General features: G+C 41.4%; 1 protein-coding gene across 1 annotated transcript; it reads right to left on the bottom strand.

Annotated features, from left to right (window-relative positions):
• Positions 1-14,428: 14,428 nt before the first annotated feature.
• On the bottom strand, positions 14,429-17,561 carry ovca2 (OVCA2 serine hydrolase domain containing). Its single transcript, XM_026182106.2, has 2 exons — positions 17,148-17,561; positions 14,429-15,194 (listed from the first exon to the last, which is right to left on the bottom strand). Exons 1-2 carry the CDS (start codon positions 17,299-17,301, stop codon positions 14,671-14,673), a joined length of 678 nt encoding a protein of 225 aa, XP_026037891.1. The 5' UTR covers positions 17,302-17,561; the 3' UTR covers positions 14,429-14,670.
• Between the last annotated feature and the right edge of the window lie 3,386 nt (positions 17,562-20,947).

Below are 20,947 nucleotides of genomic sequence, written 5' to 3'. Positions count from 1 at the left end.
AGGCAAGGTAGGCGGTTGTGAGGAGAGAGAGGGAGAGTAAGGGAGGGATAGAAGAAGGTCTTTCTTTTTTTTAAATTTCTTTTTCTCTTATCTGTCTGCGTTCTCTGTTTGGAATACAGATGAGGAGATAGAAAGACAGCCAACAACTGGGCATGACAAACAGATGAGAGATTTGAGCAGGAAATGATCTGCATTCCGATTTGTGATCAAGTTTGGAGATAAGAGCGAGCTGCCTCTGCACTGATCGCTTGATGATAGATCCAAGCGTCTGATAGGAATTTATAGCATGTAGAAGATGAATATAGCATCCGGAGCACAATTTGAAATCATCTGGATATCATTTTTAAATGGTGAAAAGATAAGAAAGATATCATGATGCAACTGATGTGTGTGTGTGTGTGTGTGCGCGCGCGCGCGTGTGCGTGCGTGTTTGTGAGGCATTATAATAAGAAGGAGTGCAAGATCAAGGAAGGGAATTAGTGGGGAATTACTTCATTCATACTTTTTCAATTATTCACCCTCCCCATCCGACTCCCACTGTTCGCATATTCATGTGGGGTGTAGTAGAGGAAATTGGATTGTGTATGCCTGTGTACACACACTTGCCCAGAACTTACCCTCTACCACACGTCAGCGTGCATACGAAGCAATGATAGGCTGCAGTCGGCGGAGATGCTATAGTTCTGAGGCCCAGGGGCTGAAAGTTTTCCTCTCCTCCTCTTTTGTCGTAATTTCTCAGCCACACTTTCTCTGAAAGAGGAAGTAAAAAGTCGAGACCTAAAATGAAACGTAATCACAGAGGGAATAAAATGACTCCCGGTGTTAAAGTGTTGATCTGGCTCACGTGGGTGTATTGTTGTCCTGATTTCTTAGCTTGCTGCAAGAAGTCCCCTCCCCCTATCAGTACTGTGTTAATTATATCTCTCGGTGGGCTACTCTTTTTAAAATAAGGAGCGAGTGGTCAATATTCATAGTCATACTGTGTCATAGATCTCCTTGATCTGAGAAACACCACGCAGAACTGATCACATTTCACAAAGTCTGTAAAAATATGTTCAAAACAGGTTGATAATCTTAAAATTACTAGAAATATTCCACTTAAGCGGGTAATCAAATAAAACAATATGTGATTAAATCAACCCTCAAATGGTTAGAACTTTCTAAAGTTAGCTGAAGTTTTGTCATAAGTTCCAAACAGGAAGCAGTGTAGGTAAGAGAAGTGGCTGACCGTGCAACAAAGGTCTGGAGTTGGAATGAATGGAAGGAACGTCATGGTTTCATAAGCCCTACATTACCTTGGTTGACCCTGGTATAAGGTGTAGGCTGATAGAAAGCAGAAGCTCTGGTCCCTGACACATGGATGTAACCCTTCCTGTTCAAAGATGCTCTCTGGATTGGAATAGAAATGAACTCACTCATATTTAACCAGCCACCCATTGAGACCTGGCCAAGAAAATGTACACCTCTATTACCACTGCATCTCTGTGTTTTGTATCACGTCTTTGTGACTTTTTTAAGGGTCTGTACATTTCCTTTTAGAGTGTTTAATTTTCTTTGTTGTTGTTGTTGTTTTAAATTTTTTATTTTAAATTCATTCGTGTGAGAAAGTATAGGGCTTTGAAAAAGAAAAAAAGTTTATTCCCAGAGTGTGTGGGCTACAATTAAAACAATCTTGCTTTGATTTGGACTTTAAAAGGGAAAGGTGAATTGCAATTTAAGGAGACTTTTTCTTTTGAAATCCACATTTCCTAATAGGGAAATTATCCCTGCTTCATAGGCGGAGGCTGTGTGGAGGTGGGTTGTACACAGGTCACAAGCCACACCTGGCCCCTCCTAAAGGCATGCGGGGACATCGAGTTTTCTCTCAACTTCTTTTTGTGGCGTGACTCCGTTTTTTCCTCCACCACAGCTTTACACGAGTCTCTCACTTTACACGCCTACGTATGTCTGACACACTTCTTTACGCACGAGGGTCTCCCCCAAATCTCCCTAAATATGTGAGTGGAATAAAATCGGGCTGAGATTACGCACGACTCTTGTGACATCTCTCGTGAGGCTTTTACAGATATGTGGAGTCAGGGTTATCTACACCTTAAAACAATTAAAATAAAATTCAATGAATAAAACAAGTCGGTGCTCTGCGCCAAACGTTTTCGTTGTAATTTTAAGCAGGCAGCCGCAGTGATTCACCGCCAAATCTACACATCACGATCTGGCGGCGAGCAACTGGTGAACACATTTTCATCCATAACTTCCAGCCTTTACATGCTTGTGTTCTGGTAAGTCTCTTTACATATTCACATGCTCGGTCGAGAGAGGCTGGAAATGCGGGTTGATTTGAAATGGTACAAATAACATTTTCTCAAACGAGCCACCTGACATTAACGCTGAATCCCCCGACGGGAGCAATTACGGCACATTTTTGCGAGTCTTCCTGGTAAAAATAAATAGACATTTAGATCAAATGCTTCCTTTGCGAAATGTTACAAAGCAATTATGTAATGCATCGCTTATTCATTCACAAATGGAAATAGATTTTGAAGTCACTGAGTACCTCCGAGCCCCCCCCCCCGAGATTTATTTTAAATATTTATTTATTTATTTTTTAATATTTGAGATAATCTTAGACCGGAGCACGCATGCACAACAAACGTACTATTTTCACTCTCTCCTTTTAAAAGACCTGCACAGTGATTCAGGCTATACTTTTCCTCCCCTTTATAAATAGCTGCACTCCGCTCAATGACGTGGGATACGCACGTACATGTGTAGGTGAATCTTTGAATGAGCGCTCCCTCTCCTCCCTCTCTCCCCTCCTCCCTCCTCCGTGCCTTCTACTAGTTACTACGGGATCTCTATAAAAAGCCTAAGGTTGATGGGAGAGCCCGGTCTATGGAAAGCGACTCTGGAGAAGAGGGACGGCAGAGTCTGTGCGCGAAGACAGCATGGCACAGATTTGCGCTGACAGTCTTGTGGTGATGAAGACAGCGAGTTCAGAGAGAGAGAGGGGACAGAGATATTTCCACAGCCAAGTGCCGCAGACACTCAGGGAGCTTTGAATAAGGTAAGTTTAATTATTATGATTATTATTATTTTTTTTTAGGGTTGTTCGTTTTTTGTGTTACTTTAAAAGAAATACATAAGAATTGTGCAGCAGGCTAAATGTAGGGAGACAGTATAACTGACGAGCCATCCTTTTAAGAAACCCAGAAGTCTGCGCTTGACAGCAGTCTCATCTTTACTTGGAAGTTGCTGCAGTGTGACTCATTTTCACTCCCATGTGGGCAGCACTCAGCCTGCAACCTGGGAAAAAGGGAGAATCACTGATATCTAGAAAATCAAATCTACAGACAGAAAAAAAATCGCTCAATAAGTACCTCCTTGCCGTCTTGTGCGGTCTCGAGGCGCATTTTAAAGACACGTACCACCGTTCACTGCCGGTGATTAACGTTCACCTGCCATCCAGGTCACATCAGGTATCTGATCAAACAGAGAGGTGCTGGTTAGGCTGCCTCTAAGGCAGCTCCGGGTCCTCTGTAGCCTGCCCGGCTCTCTGTCCAACAAAGATGTGCAAATCCCACTGTGCAATGTACACTGACACGTGCACTGACACAAAAGCGCGCACATTCTCTTGTGCTTCAGTGTGTGTGTGAGTGCGTGTGTGTAGCTGCGCAGTTGGTTATAGCTGCGTGTGGGATAAAGGGGAGTGTGGCTGTGGGGGAGTGCTCCTCACCCAGCCCCCACCTCATCTACAATCTCGGGAGCGCGTGGCACCGGGAGGTTTCCGGTGGTAGTGATGACATTATAGCCATCACTTTCTGCCGGTGTGGCGTTGCAGTCCTCGCCTCCCTCCCCCCCCCCCTCCCTCACATCTTTCGCCCCTCCTTGCACTTCCGGTCGGCGTTTCCCTTATCTTTGTTTTTTTGTCCCCTCCAGTCCCAGTACTGTGACGTAGTCAGTCAGTGAAGTCACCCCTGCGTCATTCTTGCGCACTTTGCAGATGATACGCAGTCACCTACTATAACCCTTTTATAGGCATTGCGCTCACGCGCGCACGCGCACACCGCAGTGTGTGATCCTCTGGTGTGCAGCTGTGAATGCGCAATGTGAGAGGCTCGTGCACGGAGAACACGAGCGAGGAGTGGGTGGAGCGAGTCAATGAAGCCCCTTGTTCATTCACAAGTCTTTGTCCACGGGCTCCTGTAGGACTTGGAGCGGAGGGTTTTTTGTGTTAGGAAGGCAAAGCTAGCCGAGATCACGTACTAATCTATCACACTGAAAGACTTAGTGACGTGCATTACATGAATGAAAGCCGTGAACGATATTATTCATCATGGCCAGAGTTGTGCGGGCCATAAACTGTAAGAGTGTGACGCTTAGACTCGGTAACCGTAGAGATGAGTCTATATTTAATGTAGGCTTTCTATATTAAAAACAAATATAATAGTGAAGATCCAAAGTCCAGCTTCAAGATGATTCCGAGATGGTCCCGCACCCTCAGCCCACACGGTCTCCGCGGTTTCTCCCCAGCGCCATGGAAACCAAGCCAGACTGAAGCACTGCCCACGCGCTCTGATAAGCCAGGTGGCAGAATGGGACGAGAGCCGATTGGTGCGCTCGCGATGGGACGTCATACGCCCGTACCCTTAGACTAGTCGAGCACTGAGGCACGTAACAAGACTCGTCACCTGGCCGTTTATTAAAGAAATTAGAGCGGGGACCTGGGAGGTTGTGGAAAAGAGCGCGCTGCAGCGCGAGGCAAACGTGTAGAGTTGGTTTTTATGATTTTAAATCAGGATCATAATGTAAGAAACTATTTAAACGCTAAAAAACAAGAAGAAAGATGCTTAACAAACAGCTGGAAGAAAACTAGACCTTAGCGATGCCTTTCAGATGAAAGGTGACGTCCTGTTCAGCACCGCGAACAGCACCGAGCCACGACGCGGCTGTGTCGCTGTCCCAGCGTCGTAGTGCTGAAAAAAGAAGTAGTAGTGGTGGTGGGGGGGATAGAAAGATGGAGATATAAAGGAAGCTGATGCAGAGATAGTTTGCTTATGGGGAAAAACTCATTTAAAAAAAGGTTTTTGATGTGTCATTATTATGAGCTGATAAGGAAGTGTTACACAGTAGTCTTGTGTTAGCCCTCCTCAGTATACAGTGCTATGATTGCATAACTCTGAAACGTCCCATGTGATTGGGCAGTGACTCACCAGCTAAGTCTCATAATCATCACTTCTAATCAGGTACATCTTCATTTTCCAGGTCGAAAGCACAGCAGCTTAAAGATGTTGAGGGTGAGAAAGGAGGTTTTTTGTTTTTTTTTAGTCTTCTGTGATTAATTGCTCGCTTGTTAATATGCTAAATCTTTCAGTCTGCAGTAAAAACCTATCTAGGGATGGTTAAAGAAGCCAAGGGCATTTACAGTATGATCCCAATAGTGGTTCCAGTCTCGGTGCCTCCTACACTGCTGGAGGAGACTCCTAAATATGTCTAGAGCTCCTCTGAGACAGCTTATTATGTGAACACCAGTTTATTAGACATCCCTAATGTCTGGTGTCGCTCTGCCTCCCTCCCTCTCTGCTCTCTCACTTGCACTTTCATAGGTACAAACAATAACTAGGTCAGAGACAGGAAAACAGTGGGTGGAGGATGAATAATACCGACCCTTCTCAGGTTTTTTTTTTTTTTTTTTAATAAATGTTTATACAGTGTTGAATGTGTTTAAATAAAAGGATGAACTGGATGACTCATTTTAAACAAAATTTGACTTTTTTTGTTTTGCTCTAGGGATTTATTGGCTTAGGAGATTAACTGATTGCCTCTTGGGTTAGGTGATCTTTTTTGTAACTAGGATGTTTGTAGAAACTGTTTAAACCTTATATAAGTGAATGAAACATGTATAGAAACTATACTGGTGTTGAAGTGTAAACGCGAATTACAGCAGCTTTCTTAAAAAAACGTATCACCACAACCCTTCACTTGTTCTTTCTCACCCGCAGCAGAATTATATGCCTAAGTAATTAAGGGAGTAAATCAGCCAGAGTACTGCAGACTTCCACTTGTGAACGTTGTAATGGGTGTTTCAGAATTCACATTTTCCCAGTTAATTTTGCACAGAAGCAAAAGCTAATTTCGTCTCACCTGACGTTTAAACAGTTGCGTTGTATGCAAAGATGGTGCTACATTGGGAAACCTGAAGCCCAAACAGCAGCAATGACCACTAAGATGGTTAAAGCAGCAAAAATGAATCGTTTTGCATACTCGTTCTAGTCTTTCCGTATCATCTATTTAGACTACTGGGATTCCCCAGGTCAACAAAGATTGTACCAATGATCGGCCTTTTGGGAAATGTGTCAAGTTTTACTGCTGTAATTACACTCACACCTCTCCTCTTTTTGCTGATGCAGGTTTTTCCATGAGGGGATTGTTTGTCCTTCTCACCATCTCTTCCCTGTCCTGTTGCCAGAGCATCAGCACCTTGGCTTTAGACTGCTTACTGCTTATACAGTATCAAAGTACAGTAACAGTCTACAGTCATGGCTACTGAAGCCTGGCAATGCATCAAACACCACAGTGAAGGCAACATGAACACCCAGTGAAAAAGAAAAAGATATTATCCCATTCTTTTTTAAATGGCTGTTGTGATGGCAGGAGTTCACTCTGCTAGAGATTCCCCTCTGTGCCCCCCCCACACACACAAAACACCCACCCACTCAGCCACCCACCCGCTCAGAGAGGAAACCTGTGTGGGCTTGCATTGGGGGAGACCTACACAATGTAAGCACGTAGCATTCACACTCAAGCCAATGAGACCTTGCAGGTTTCCTGTTACCATGCCAACTCCAGTTCCTCCTCCACCCTGCTGTCTCCATGGCGACCGTGGCTTTAGATTGTTACTCTAGCAACAGCACCATGGTAACAGTCTACAGCCATGGTCGTTAGGGGCAGGTGTCATCAGGAAAGAGAGAAGTTGCAGCTCATGGTGAACTTCACAGTTAAGGTGTCTCGTGCAGTTGGTGAGATGTCACTTATTTGTTCAGGTGAAAAGATGCCAGTTTAATGTATTCATGTCTGTGAATACTGAGGAATGACTCATGTCATTCATTGCTTATGGTGTTTTGACTTTATTTAATAATATGTTTTGCTCGCTACACCCAACACCTTCACGATAAGTTAAGCTGCGACACGTGTAGACACACGCTGCCTTCCTTTTTAACTTCATTACACATAGGATGCTTCTTTTGATTAGTGAGTACAGTGATGAATGCACAGAGCACATGCTGAACGGATGAGTCAGCCAGCTCCAACACCTGTTCTGCTCTCTGTTTATCAGACAAGAGCAGCTTCACTTCAAAGCAGCACAGCCAAGAATTCCCTGTGGGCAGCGCTATAACCTGCAGCCACATACAAACACACACTGGGTCCTAACAGGTGGGCTAACCCACACGCACGCATGCACACACACACGTTTGGTATGCTTACAACAAACACATCACACTTATAAAGACTGCACTCCAACTTAGGCCACTCTACTTCAAACATTACTCGGTAATGTTTAGAGTTATACTGCCCTCTAGAGGCTTGAATTTGCCAAGGTCATCTGCTTAACACATTTTTTTCCCCAGACTCAAAAGTTCTGCAGCAAATGAAATATAAATAAAAGCTTTATCCCAGTGGTGTGTGGATACTTGCGAAATTATCTGCCTTTCAATGCGATGATGTGTTAGCTTTTCCTACTTTGTAACCGAAAAAGTGGATGCTGATGAAGATAATCAAAACAAGACTAATGTTTTTATAAACCTCCAGATTCCTCCATGACAGTAAGATATATTTCTCATGTTATTTGTGCACTGCAGCTGCCCAAACCCTTAGACAATGAAGATAAGTTTCTAAAAAAAAGAGAAAAAAAAACAGAGTGATTCGGGATACAAGGGAGCGCACAGAGCAAAAATCCTATGTAAACCATATCAGCCTTTATAGATTAGATCAAATAAACACAAGTTAAAAAGAAATCTTATTTTCATTTAAAAATGCTCTTTATTGAAAAGGAGGCCGATGAGGCACACAAGGGTCATTACTAAAGACATTTCAAAGACGTTTGCAGAGAAAACACTACAGGAATCACATTTTTGCATTGCGTCACTCCAGCTGGAACCTGATCTTTTCAAATATTTGTCGTTCACTGATTTGCCAAAGGAAAATAGAAGGAAAGGGAACAAGGACAAGAAAAAAAAGATCAGTTGTTTATCCTCTACCTCCCTGCACCGTAAAAGCCCATGTGCTGAGAGTTAAAGAACAGCACATAAACTCTTACTGTTAAGGGCTGAGAAGTCGCTGCAGGTCAAACTACATAAAAGGGAACATACCACAGCTTGCTTTGGGGGTGACTGGTTGGGGTTGTAGCTATAGCACATCCTAAGTTGGCACTGGGCAAGAGGTGGAGTACATCTTGGACAGGCTACTGAATCAGGGCTAAAACAGAGAGACACTCACACTCACATGCACATTCCGCAAATGAATCCAATATAAAACAAAAGAAAACAAACAAAAATAAATGCAGGACATCTTGCTGGTATGTAAGTATACCAACGGAGAACAACAAGGCGCAGTCTTCAAGTGACAGCGTTCAAGTATTTATTCTTCAAGCATATTTCTACAAAAACAGATCAGCATGTGTCTACTCTAAGTCATTCTACTTATTCTGAATTGAGTACCACTCACGTGTGGTCTTCTAATATGCAAATCATAGGCATGAGGAGAAAACGAAGCTTTAGTCTGCACAGAGACAGTAGGCCAATCAGGAGGTTTGAACCTTCTTGCTGTGAGGTGATGCTGCTAACCAATGCACCCCTATTTGTACGAGCCAATGATAAAAACTTCTATTCCCACTTATTCCTACTAACAGTCTTAGGCCCTGTTTTCTTTTACACTTTCAGTCTAATGCAATCATCAAACTTTGTTGTTCTTGCTGTTGTTATTCCTCTGCACATATCATCTTGGTCTTGATGACCACTTTTACGCTCCACGCCTCTTCATAACTGTGCATAACGGCGCAACAGAGTTGACTTATAAAAAAAAAGAAAGAAGTGAAAACATGCCTCTTGCTCTCCTTCTGTGTGTGTCTATCTTAAACTGACTCCACCACAGTCCTGCCTCATGGCCATGATGACTAATATTTACCCCAGTAGTGTCAGTTAGGCACCTATAAGGACAGCCAAACCACAGCTGTCCACGCCAGGCCCCAGCCACAGCCTCTAAAGCAGCACAGTAAAGCAGACAAGCAGACAAATGCCTGCAGATGACATCATACATCAAACGACCGCTGCCCTAACTCAAGAAAGCCTCGTCCGTGTCCTCAGTTCACCTCTGTGCCTCCTTCTGCCAAAAAAAGGGAAAAAAAAGAACATTAGCACATCCTGTGATCATATTTACATCTGGTATTACAGTTACAGAGTCAACCAGACAGGCTCACACTGAACAGGTTAAGCAGTCACAGGAGATCCCACCTGGGACTAACTGTTTTTCAAGGTGCGGGGATCATCCAGCCATTATTCAAAGAAATAATAATAATGTGCAGTAAAGTTGTCACAGTTCTGGGCGCATGACTGGAAGCAGACAGGCAACCAAGCAGCCGCTGGCCCCAGCGAAAGTACACTTTCATCCACACAAACAAGAAAACCACAAAGTAAGGGAAAACCAGAAGTATGCAGTGTGAAACCAAGGAATAACAAATGACCAAATCACACACTTATGAACATGCACGTGCACTCCCAGACATAAACACCCGCTGTGCATTGTTTGGGCCTCGGAATCACACGACGCAGATTTTGTCACTGTGCGCTTTCATGTCGTTAACGGACGACAACTGAGTGGCAGCTTTCTGTTCTTTAAATAGCAATTCAACTGACAGCTCTAAATATACTCCCTCTGTTCCCTCTTTAATATGTCAGCACACGTGACAGGCATCAAGCACACCACTTCTCACATCACAAGGGTCCCTATATTGAAATAAAGTATAGTAAGCGTGTATGTTTTATATGTATACTAGATCTTTTAAGATTTGCATGTTTCATGCTTTCATTTTCCTACAAAGGTATCACCTTTCACTTTTCTCCTGTACAATATGATCTCAAATAAACATTCCCATGAATGAGAAAACCGCAAAAGGATCCACTTTCATGAGTAAATCATAGTATGGAGTATGAGTCTTATAGAACTCACATTTAAAATATAAATATTTAGTTGCATTCAAGAAAGCTGGAAGTTTTCTTCTATTTCTTGTTCACAACAAACAAGAAAATGGACACATGCCATATCTTTGGAACACATCCAGTGTTATATCACCCCGTTCTGCACCAACATACCAATGTAACTGTGCAAACACACATGTAAACGCATGCAGACATGCATATATTTATAAGAACTATATTTATAATAATTCAACATCAGATTTGATTTTCGCAGAGGAGTGAAAAAGTTAAAAATCCAAACTCTTCACAAATCCCTCTGTTTCAGCATCTTCTCATTGTTGGGATCAGAGGCAAATGAGATTATAAAGATGATGAAAACAAAACAGATGGTGAATGGCTGCCAAAAGAAGGGGAAAAAAGATGTAAATCCAAAAGTTGTAAGCCAGATAATAAAATCTCAAGTCCTCAGCTGAGTGTCTAGTAATCACAGGTTATTCCACGCAGAGCTGTCAGCGGTGGAGGCTGTAATAACAAGGCAGAGTTGGTCAACTTTGTCAGTCTCTGGATGAGCATGGGCCATGGGATGACCAGGCTCATTGGAGTTTAAGTACAAGTCTTATATAGGGGCCACTGCTGTCCCGCCCCTTCTTCTGTCTCCCATAACAACAAACGCTCCATAATCAAAATAGAGCCCCATCTGTGCTATGACACACCCCTGTGCCCCCTGCTCCATTCCCCCAGCCTCCGCCGAGGGAAAGAGGGAAAAAGTGATACTTAAGTTGTGGCAACCCCCCCCTCAAAAAACAAAAAGCCTTGAATGTACCCTCACTCTCCCTTTTTAACCGCAGTGGCCAGAGTGGGGCCGAGTAAGAGAGGGAGATGAGGAGGCAGAGAGTGTGGATGGCTCCACCCTCGTGCGTCTCTGTCTCTCATTCCATTATTTCCCGGTTGTTGTGCAACAGGGGGAATGGATTCCTGAGACGAGAGTCACGGCTCTGTTGTAAAACTTACTGGCAAGAGTGACCCTCTGTGTTTTTCTTTTACTGTTTCCTTTGCTCACTCACTCTCTCCGTTCATCTCTACTTGTTATCAAAACCATGTGTGTGTGTGTGTGTGTGTGCTGTGAGGTCTTGGAGGGACACAGGGGCCACAGGGGAGCACGGGAGAATGAATATGAGGACTACAGTGGTGAAAGGAGTCGTGTGAGAGGCTGTAAGAGATCATCAGATGCTTGATGGAGGTGGTTTGTTGTAAACACAAGGCTGATTGATTAAGAGAGTCAGAGTGGGGCTTTTCTTTATGAGAAGAAGCTGAGGCTAAAGATAAGTTAAGCAGTTTTAAAGTGGAATTTAATCTCAATGAGGCAATTCAGCACTTACATGAGCCCACAGTTGCCTGGTGTTTTGGGCCGAGAGGAGATTTCCGAGACATCCAGACAAACAAAACTATTTTTGTCCATGTCATAAATGTAACAGACACGGCGATAGGGTATGGTGCACCCAATGCCGATGACATACAGGATGTGTACGGGAGGAGGATGTTGACGAGGTTTCGAAGCGAGGAAGAGTCTGGTGGGAGATGAAAGAAAAGGGAAAGGAAGGGGGCGAGAGAGAGCAAGAGAGGTAGAGAGGAGAGAGCGCACATCTGGAAACAATTGAACGAGCACAGGCTGACATGCACATGCTTCTGCTATAAAAGAACAATATGTCCTTGTCCTACACATTTCCCTGTGCGCATAAACCTGTCTGCACGACACCTTCATGCACCCCGGAAAATCTGAAACAACTAAACCGATCACTGAGCTACATCCTCTCCGGATGATTTCTTGTTAATTCCTTCACAGATGTATAGCGTTAATTAAAAGTGGGAGTAAAGCATTGTCCAGTTCACCGTGGACCTTTCTTAGCACAAAGGTCTTTTTGTAAGAGGGAGCTTTCATTGTGACACAGCCGCCTCGATGCAACACAAAAGGGAAGAATTTGTGCAAAGCTCTTATGCAAAATATTTCCCAAACATATTAAACTGAGGTTTCTTCTGTCACGCTGATATAAAATTCATGTCATAACTTTCCAGAATCATGGCGGAGTGTACCCAGATCCTAAAAATGTCAGCCCTCTTTTGGTGTAGTGTTGGTTTTAAAATAGTTGTAGAAGAGGAAAAATTGTTGTAGAAGTTATTCTTGAATTTACAGGCGTAAAAAAGAAAAGTATATCGACATTAGTGTATAGTGTGAAATTTATAACGTTCCTTACTTCCCTTTATATGCTCTTAATATAGCCCATTAAATGTTAACATAAAGGCCTTAGTGATCATCAAAGTGATTTTTGTGTCACCTCAGTGTGTGGAATATCCCTGCTGATTGCAGCATCTGCAGAGGACTGACATTTGAGGGTTCGGTAACTTTCATCAAATTCTATACCTGCAGCTTACATATAGTCATGTGCATCAAACCTGCTTCTATAGGAATTAAGGGGGTAAGTTACAGCCAAGGAATGCTGTTTAAATGTATTAACTGAGCACCACTATACAAGCAGATGTTTTGGCAGTTTGCAGGTCTGGAGCAATCAGGTGTGTGTTGCCACAATCAGGTGAGTGTTGCCACAATGCCAAAGAGGAAATACGTCAGCAAAGGGTCTTAGAGAAGCAACTGTTTCTGCTCATCACTCTGGGAAGGGCTATGAGGCCATTTCCAAACAATTTGAAGTTCATCATTTATACAGTGAGGAACATTATTCACAAGTGGAAAACATTCAAGAGTCTCTAAACTTCCCATGAGTGAACGTCCCAGCAAATTCACCCCAAGGTCACCCCAGGAGATACATCTCAGACTTGACAGGCCCCAGTTAGCATGTTAAATATTAAAGTTCATGACTGCAAAGTTAGAGAAAGACTGAACAAGTAAGGCCTGTTTGGGAGAGAGCCTCATCTTTCTAAAAAGAACATGGTAGCACAGCTAATGTTTGCAAATTGCACAAACCACAAGACTTCTGGAACAATGTCCTGTGGACAGACAAGACAAAACTGAATGTTTGGCTATAATGCAGTTTGGTGGAAAACAAACACAGCATTTCAGCACAAACACTTCATACCAACTGTCAGCACAGTGATGAAGGGATGGTGACTTGGGTTTGTTTTACAGCCACAGGACCTGGGCACCTTGCGCTCATTGAGTCGAGCATGATCTCCTCTGAATACCAAAGTTTTCTAGAGTTAAATGTGAGGCTGTCTGTCTGACAGCTCGTCTGAAAATGGGTCATGCAACAGGACATTGATCTCAAGAACAGCAGCCAATTTCAGAATGACTGGGAAAAAAAAAATCAAGGTGATGCAGTGTCCCAGTTAAAGTCCAGCTCTCAACCTGATTGAGATGCTGTGCAGGGACCATGAGAGCTGTGCATAAATTGATGCCAGCAAACCTCATTGAACTGAAGCAACACTGTAAAGAAGGGTGGGCCAAAATTCCTCCACAATGATGTGAGACAGTCATTCAGAAAACTCTTATTTCAAATTATTCCTGATAAAGGGGGTCCTACAAACTCCTGAAAAATGGGGTGTTTGTTTTTCACCCACTGGTTTTGCATTTTGACCAGTCTTATTAAATAAATAATGTGTAACTTTAGATGACACCTTGATATGAAAACTGTAGAATTGAAAGAGGGTAAACGTCCTTTTTAATATAATAATAATAGCACATCTCATATCACCTCAGTGTGGAACATACCTGCTGACAGCAGAATTTGTAGAATAGTGTCCAACAGTATAATAACACCAGGGATAGACTCGGCTACTTGTGTTTTTGCGCCCCCCATCTCACCTACATCTGTCACTCTAAATAATCTTTAGAGTGCTTTGTAAATAAATTCAAAGTCATTTTAAATGACAAGAAGGTTGCTGCATGAGACTGTACATTTGTTTTATGTTTATCTAGCTTTGAAGTTTATCATTTTGGTTTGCATTTATGTATTTCTGTATGCATACTGTGTATTATCAAGTAAACATTGCTCACTGAACTCCTGTGCATCCTGGCTAGGACACTTTCATAAGGAATTGGAGAGTCAGATGTCCCTGGTTTAATAAAGAATAACTACATAAAATTGTACCGACTTTAAGGAGTGACCGGAAACTACAATACTTCAGCTAAAAAGACAAATATAATAACACTTTACTGGCACAAAGCCATGCTGCTAATCAGATTTAGCTTTTTCAATGCTGGTGAATTAAAGCGCATCTCAAACATATACAAAGACATAATTTCATCTTTATTAAGGCAATAAATTTTCACTGAGGGTTACAATAAGGCTGTTGCTTAGCTCACAAAGCGAAACACAGAGCAGAGTAGTTTAAATAAACAGTGTGCATCTGGAATCAATTATTTTCTCACAAGATGTTTCTGAACATTAAAAAAAAATCAACCAGCCACATTTTAGAGTTTGAGTCGACTTCTGTTAATCTTCACATAGACTTCCTGTGGCTATGAATCTCACTGGAACCTCTTGAGGAAGTCCTGGTACGTCTGCCTGTGAGCAGATGCGGCAGGAACAAAATGACCACCAGGATGAATGAGGACCTGAGGGTCTTGGAAGGAGGGGAGGAGCTCCCTGCTCATCTTATCAGGGATCACTCTGTCCTCCAGTCCAAACACATGCAGGGAGGGCACCTGGATGGGAGAGTTGTAAAACTTCTGGTGTTGCGTACATGCGCTGCGGAAACCGGCGACGATGATGGCAAAGCGAAAGTCGAACGTCGGCTCCAGTTTTTGCTCCTGAATTGAGCACAGCATGGCGACGAAAGCAGCCCCCTGGCTGAAGCCCAGGATGCCATCAAATGGACCCTGGTCCTTCACAGCTTCTCTCACAGCTGTCACGCTCTCGTCAAGCCCCAGGCTTTCTTCACACTGCTGCTGAGCGTTGAAACTCCGAGCCTTGATGTCAGAAAACCACCAACCCCTGGGGTCCTCATCACCTCCAGACTCAGGAGCTGAATCATTCTGTTTATCTGCAACTTCTGAAAGGACAGAAGAGGAAAGTGGCTACTTTCAAAGGAAGGCAACAGAGATTTGGGGTTGATGCAGATGCTGATATTTTTGTGGGTATTTGTTTCTACTTTTATAGTCTCTCAGTTCTTCTTCAAAACATCTTTGAACATTTAGCGAGCACTAAATTGATGTGACATAATAACTCGGGCCAATGCAACAGGCTGACAGCAGACAACAAAACAGCGACTAACAGTGATATCTGGCACATATATTAGATTACATAAAACCAGGAAGGTATGTTCAGATTAAAGAAACATAAAAATTAGTTTTCAGACAACCTGTCCTGAGTTTTCAGCCAAATTCCACAGATGACCTGGTCAACAGTGGAATTTGACCTGTGGAATTTAAAATGAGAGCATAGAACAGGTAAAAAACTCTGATCAGACATAGATCAGTTATATATGCACCTATCGTAAAATCCTGTGTGAAAGTCTCAAGCCACCTCTCATTTCTTTATATTTTACTTCCAAGCAGCCAGACTTGTATATTTTTAAGTGGTCTCAAGTAATAGTTCTCCAGGCTTTCTGAAGGTCTTGCTGCAACATATTACTAAACGGCCCAGCCCTAAATTTCCTGTTATGCAAAAGTGAGCATCCTGAATATGGATGACAAAACACAACAATATGGTTGTATCTGAAAAATAACAAACTAATATAAATAAATCATTAACACATATCTAAACCAGCATTTAATTTAAAACCAATACTATAATGTTAAGTATTTGAATTATTGCCTGAAAGAATATACATACCCGTGTCAATTACTCATAAAATACATACTGATATAATATTCTGTACTGTGAGTCACCCCTTATTTCTTTGTTTTGCTCTCAAGAAGCCACACATTCTTGTCATTTTTAAAGCGGTCTTGAGCAATAGTTCTCCAGTTCTTATGAATCATTCAAGAATAAAAACAGGCACCTAACTCAAGAGATGAACCAGTGTTATATCGACACATATGAAAACAATTTTAAATTGTATCTTTAGGCACTTTGTCAGAAGAAAACACAATTTCTTTAGGTGAATTTTTGAAAAATGCCAAAGACAACAATGTTTGACAGAAATAAAAATTGTATTTTTTCACCGACAAGGTGATTTCTGAAGTGCCATCTAATCTAAAAGTTATCATGATGTGCACTGCGTCCTTAAAAATTTAGAGGAAACTAGACAAGTGGAGAACAAAAGAAGCACCAGGACTTAATAAAAAAATATCTACAGCAGTAAACAGTACCTAAAAGATCCAACAGAAACTCTTCAGTTGATCAATCTTCCCTCTAGCACCTTGAAGTGACTGTTGTTGTGATTTGGCACTATATAAATAAACCTGAGTTGAACTGAATTATTGGTTACTGTAGCCTTATTAGAAATGTTTTCAGGAGTTCTTAGAAAGGGAAACAGGGAGAAACGACTGAGGTATGGCAAATCACACAAGAACTGGACTGAAAATGAATGGCAACAGGTCATATAGAGTGATGAATCCAAACTTTTGGTTCAATTAGACATCAGTATATAAAGAGGTGGTCAAAAGAGAGGTGCAACAATGTGTGTCTTTAGCCATCTCTAAAACATGGTGGAGGCTGTGTCATTGTTTCGGGCTATATTTTAGCTGTCTTGTTAAAACTCAGTAGAATTTTAACCACACCAAATATGGCCATAGCAAACATTGAGTTTAAAGCATGTTAGAACTGAACAAACTCTGCTTTTGCCTCATATTCTGTTTTTCCATGTCTCCTTGCACACTTGCACGTTTCAATAAATCACTGCACCCAATATCTCATTTTCGTAGAAAAACTTGAATGAGAGATAGCCCAAATATTTACACAATTTACTTTAACTGGGTAATAACAACTATTCCTTAATAATTATTAAGTTCTATTAACACACAGTTAGCTATAGGCTCAGCAACAGGTGTTGGTGACCCACCTTCCGTGTTAGCTTGCTGCACACTGAGGGGTGCACTCACGTAAACCAGCTCTACGTGTTTTTTCAGCAGCTTCCGCAGAGCCCCAGTCTTCTCACGGAACGAGGTGGCGTTCTGACGGTATCCATGGATACACAAGACCCGGAGAGGTGCCATGGACAAGTCAGCCGAGCTAACTTGGCTAAAGCTAGCCCGAGAAGTTAGTTTCACTTACGGGGTCTGAGGATATTGACGTGGCTGATAAATATATGACAATAATACGCCACGATCTTATAGCTTAACCACTGTAACTCGTCTGCTGAAATACACAGCCAGGAGAAAACAGTTAATCAGTTGTTGAAATCAATCAAATGTAATAAATAGCTACAGTATTCACGAGCGTAGTCAGAGCAGGAAGGAATTATTATTACTTCCGTTTAGTCTTTTCAAAATATGACTCTTCATAGTAACCAATGGGATTTTTCTAAGAAATAATAAACAAACAAATAATGATAATACATAAACAAACAAACAAATAGCTTTTTAAGTTGAAAGTTTAGCAAAAACACACTTACTCTATCACAAACTACATATATATTATCCACAACTTTATGTTATATCGTCACATTAGTTATTTTCATAACTTTTCAGAGGTGGTATGGTACCATCTAAAGGTTTTTGAAAATACAATCATGGGGTGAATGCTATAGATAACTGAAATAACAAAAAGAAGAGCTAACCTAGGAAAAAACTGCATATGGAAATTCCTATGAGAATTTGTACTGAAGATTCTGAAAAAAAGAATACTGTTCATGCATAACTAGGTAGTATTTGCCACTTTTTAGAGCATCTGTATGAAGATAGAAGATCGTGCTGTTAAAGGGATAATAAGTGATGAAGAGTGGTCATGTTTTTTTTCAAAATTCTCTAAACTAATGCACCTGAAAACAAGGCCTGAAGTGCATAAGCACCTGCAAAAAGCAGGTAGGACAGAGAGGAAAAAGCATCACCTGGAAGTATTTTCCAGTTCAAACGAGTGTTTCATTATCATATAATTTTGTTGATCTAATGATGGTAATCATATCTTACTACGTCAATATTAAATATATTATGTTAGAGTCTAAAATGCTTTGTATAGACTGAATATATTACATTATTACAGTGACTGTAGTGACTAATGCTTTCATAGCCCATCAGATCACCCTTTCTCTCCCTCTTACTCCCTGCCTGCTTTGCTCTCCTTTGGTAGGAAATGATTTCTGATGCATACTGATGACACTTCAATTTACCACCAGCTCCCTGGTTTCTGTGTGTTGACTTCTCGTGACTTGAAGAGTTAAGTCACATGGTCAGGGATTTAGGGTTTAGGAAAAAAAGAATGCTAGGTCACCATTAAATGCTACTTTCATCCCTTTTAAAATTGCACATTAATTAATTGCATTGATTAATGCAAAAGTGTTGACAGTCAACTCTGATAAGTCAAGGCAACAAACGTTGTCTTCTTAGATGCTGTTTTTTCTGTGCTGGTCAATGGCCACTATTATTCAGCACTAGATATTCTCCTTTTGCACGACTGATCAGTTCTTAGGCAAAAAGTTAAATCATAAGACCTTTTATATTAATTTATGGATCTTAAAAGCAGAAAATTACACACCTTTTAAATTTTGTGAGGTGAATTGCAAAAATTCTAAGAGCTGCCTAGAGTAAATTGTGGGAGCCCGACTCCTAAAGACACAATGAGAATTTCTTTTGCTGCAATGTCTCGAGCAGCTACTGTAAAAGTCAAGAAATTTGTGAGAACTGCAAAAACACAAAATAACAGCAAAGAATTTCAGCACAGATAAAAGTGAAATTCAAATGTGAGACTGCAGGAAGCCTGCTTATCAGAACATCTTTGAACTCCAGTGGCAGTACCATTCTCCCAAAGGACTCTGTCAAAAATTCTGGCATTGTCTTTGATCCCGAGTCTCCTTTGACAAAAAATATGAAAGCACCCCCCACCCCCCACCCCCCTCCACACACACACACACTCGCTCCAGAGTGATAGCTGCCATTTAGCTGGTCTTCTTAAGGGTTCACGGATGGCCCAAAGCAGTGATGAACATATTCAAGGTAATAATTTAATCCAGTTTTCCCAGTGGAGAGGCATTATTTAATTACCTATGATTTCTTGAATCCCTGACAACCAAAACACAAATAATGTGTCCTTTCTTATTAATTTATCACTGCTACTTTTAATTAGTAAATCTAAAAATGGTTTATGTGGCCCTAGAATATTTACTAGGGTGACTCGTGAAAATTTGAGAAATCTCTGTATTCAGGATTTTTTTCAACTAGGAAGTGATTGTCTGTAGGCACTTCTGATTCAGAGCATGCATTTTCACTCCTTCTGTCTCCTCATAGGGTCTTTATGGGGAGACAGACTGGCAGATTGTGATTGCTCTCTTTGATGATGATGTTGTAGTTTGGTCTTTGTCTTAGTAACGTTTTGTTATTGTTGTTGTTGTTGTTGCTGAGAAAGTCCACATGTTGCCTTGCTGTGATGCACATACCACTTAAGAAATGTAAAAAATTCACATTCCCTTTCTCCCTCCCTCTCTCACACACGTGCACACACCCACTCAGGAGACAAAGCTGCTGCTGCTGATGTTCACCAGCACTGGTGAGGAGCCATCTGCTCACTTTGTCCCTTATTGAGACAAAGGGAGGGAGTGAAGGGGAGAGCTTTGCAAACTGATCTGCTGTTTTTCATTTTTGCTTAACTTTTAATTCATTCCAGAATGGCTGCTGCAACATGTTACTGACTATCCCAGTGCCACATTTCCTGTTATGCAAAAGTGAGCATCCTAAACGCAACAATATGGCCGTACTTGCAAAAATAACAAAATAATACAAATACATTCAAATAAATTACCAGATATCAAAAATCACATTTTATCTAAACTATCAACACTATGTTGTTAAGTATTTCAATTAGCTCATGGAAGAATATGAATATCAACCATAAAACACATTGATGCAATATACTGTCATATTCTGGAGAAGCCCCGTGACAGAGTGGTGACCTATTCAGGGCGTACTTCACCTCTCTAACTATGGTAGCTGGGCGGGAGGGAGGGCTGGATAGGCTCCAGCTCTCCCATGACCCTGATAAGGATAAGTGGAAGAGAATGGATGGATGGATTTTGAAGTTCCTTATAATTTTTCAAAGTAGTCTTGAGCAATAGTTCTTCAAGCTTTGTAAAGGTCTTTTAAAAAAAAAGTTTAAGAAACTGGATAAGTAAAGGACAAAAGAAGAAGTGTCAGGTCTAAAAAACTATCAGAAAGTCATGTCCTTAAGAAACAGGAAAAAAAAATCCAGCAAAGACCTGGCACAGGACCTAAGAGATACAGATCACCCTTCAGCTGATCCATCTACTGTTCACCAAATGAAATGGCCTCAGTGGAAGAGAGACTGTCAAAAAGTTATTCTTAAGGAAAGGGAGAGAAAAGGATGGGGTATGCACAATTACATAAGAAAATAAGTGAGAGCACATCTGCAGTCATGACTCCAAATTGGAAAGTTTTATTTATTTATTTATTTATTTATTTTTTTTTTTTACAACATTTTGTGCACAGAGGTGGTCAGGAGAGAGGAACAACTGTGAGTGTCTACAGCTATCTGCCACCTACAGACGCTTTGCATTTTAGCCAGTGGAATTCTGAATGCAGAAAGTGACTAACTACTTAATTACGACTTCTCTGGGCATTTTCTGAGTTTAATTTATTCTATTTTTATACCAGTTTTGTGAATTTTGCCTCCCAGAAAATTTAGAATTTTTAA

The sequence above is a fragment of the Astatotilapia calliptera genome, chromosome 10, assembly GCF_964374335.1.
Source record: "Astatotilapia calliptera chromosome 10, fAstCal68.1, whole genome shotgun sequence".
Classification (NCBI taxonomy): Eukaryota; Metazoa; Chordata; class Actinopteri; order Cichliformes; family Cichlidae; genus Astatotilapia; species Astatotilapia calliptera.
Note: the sequence above shows the minus strand (reverse complement) of the source record. Positions and strands in the feature narration are given on the sequence as shown.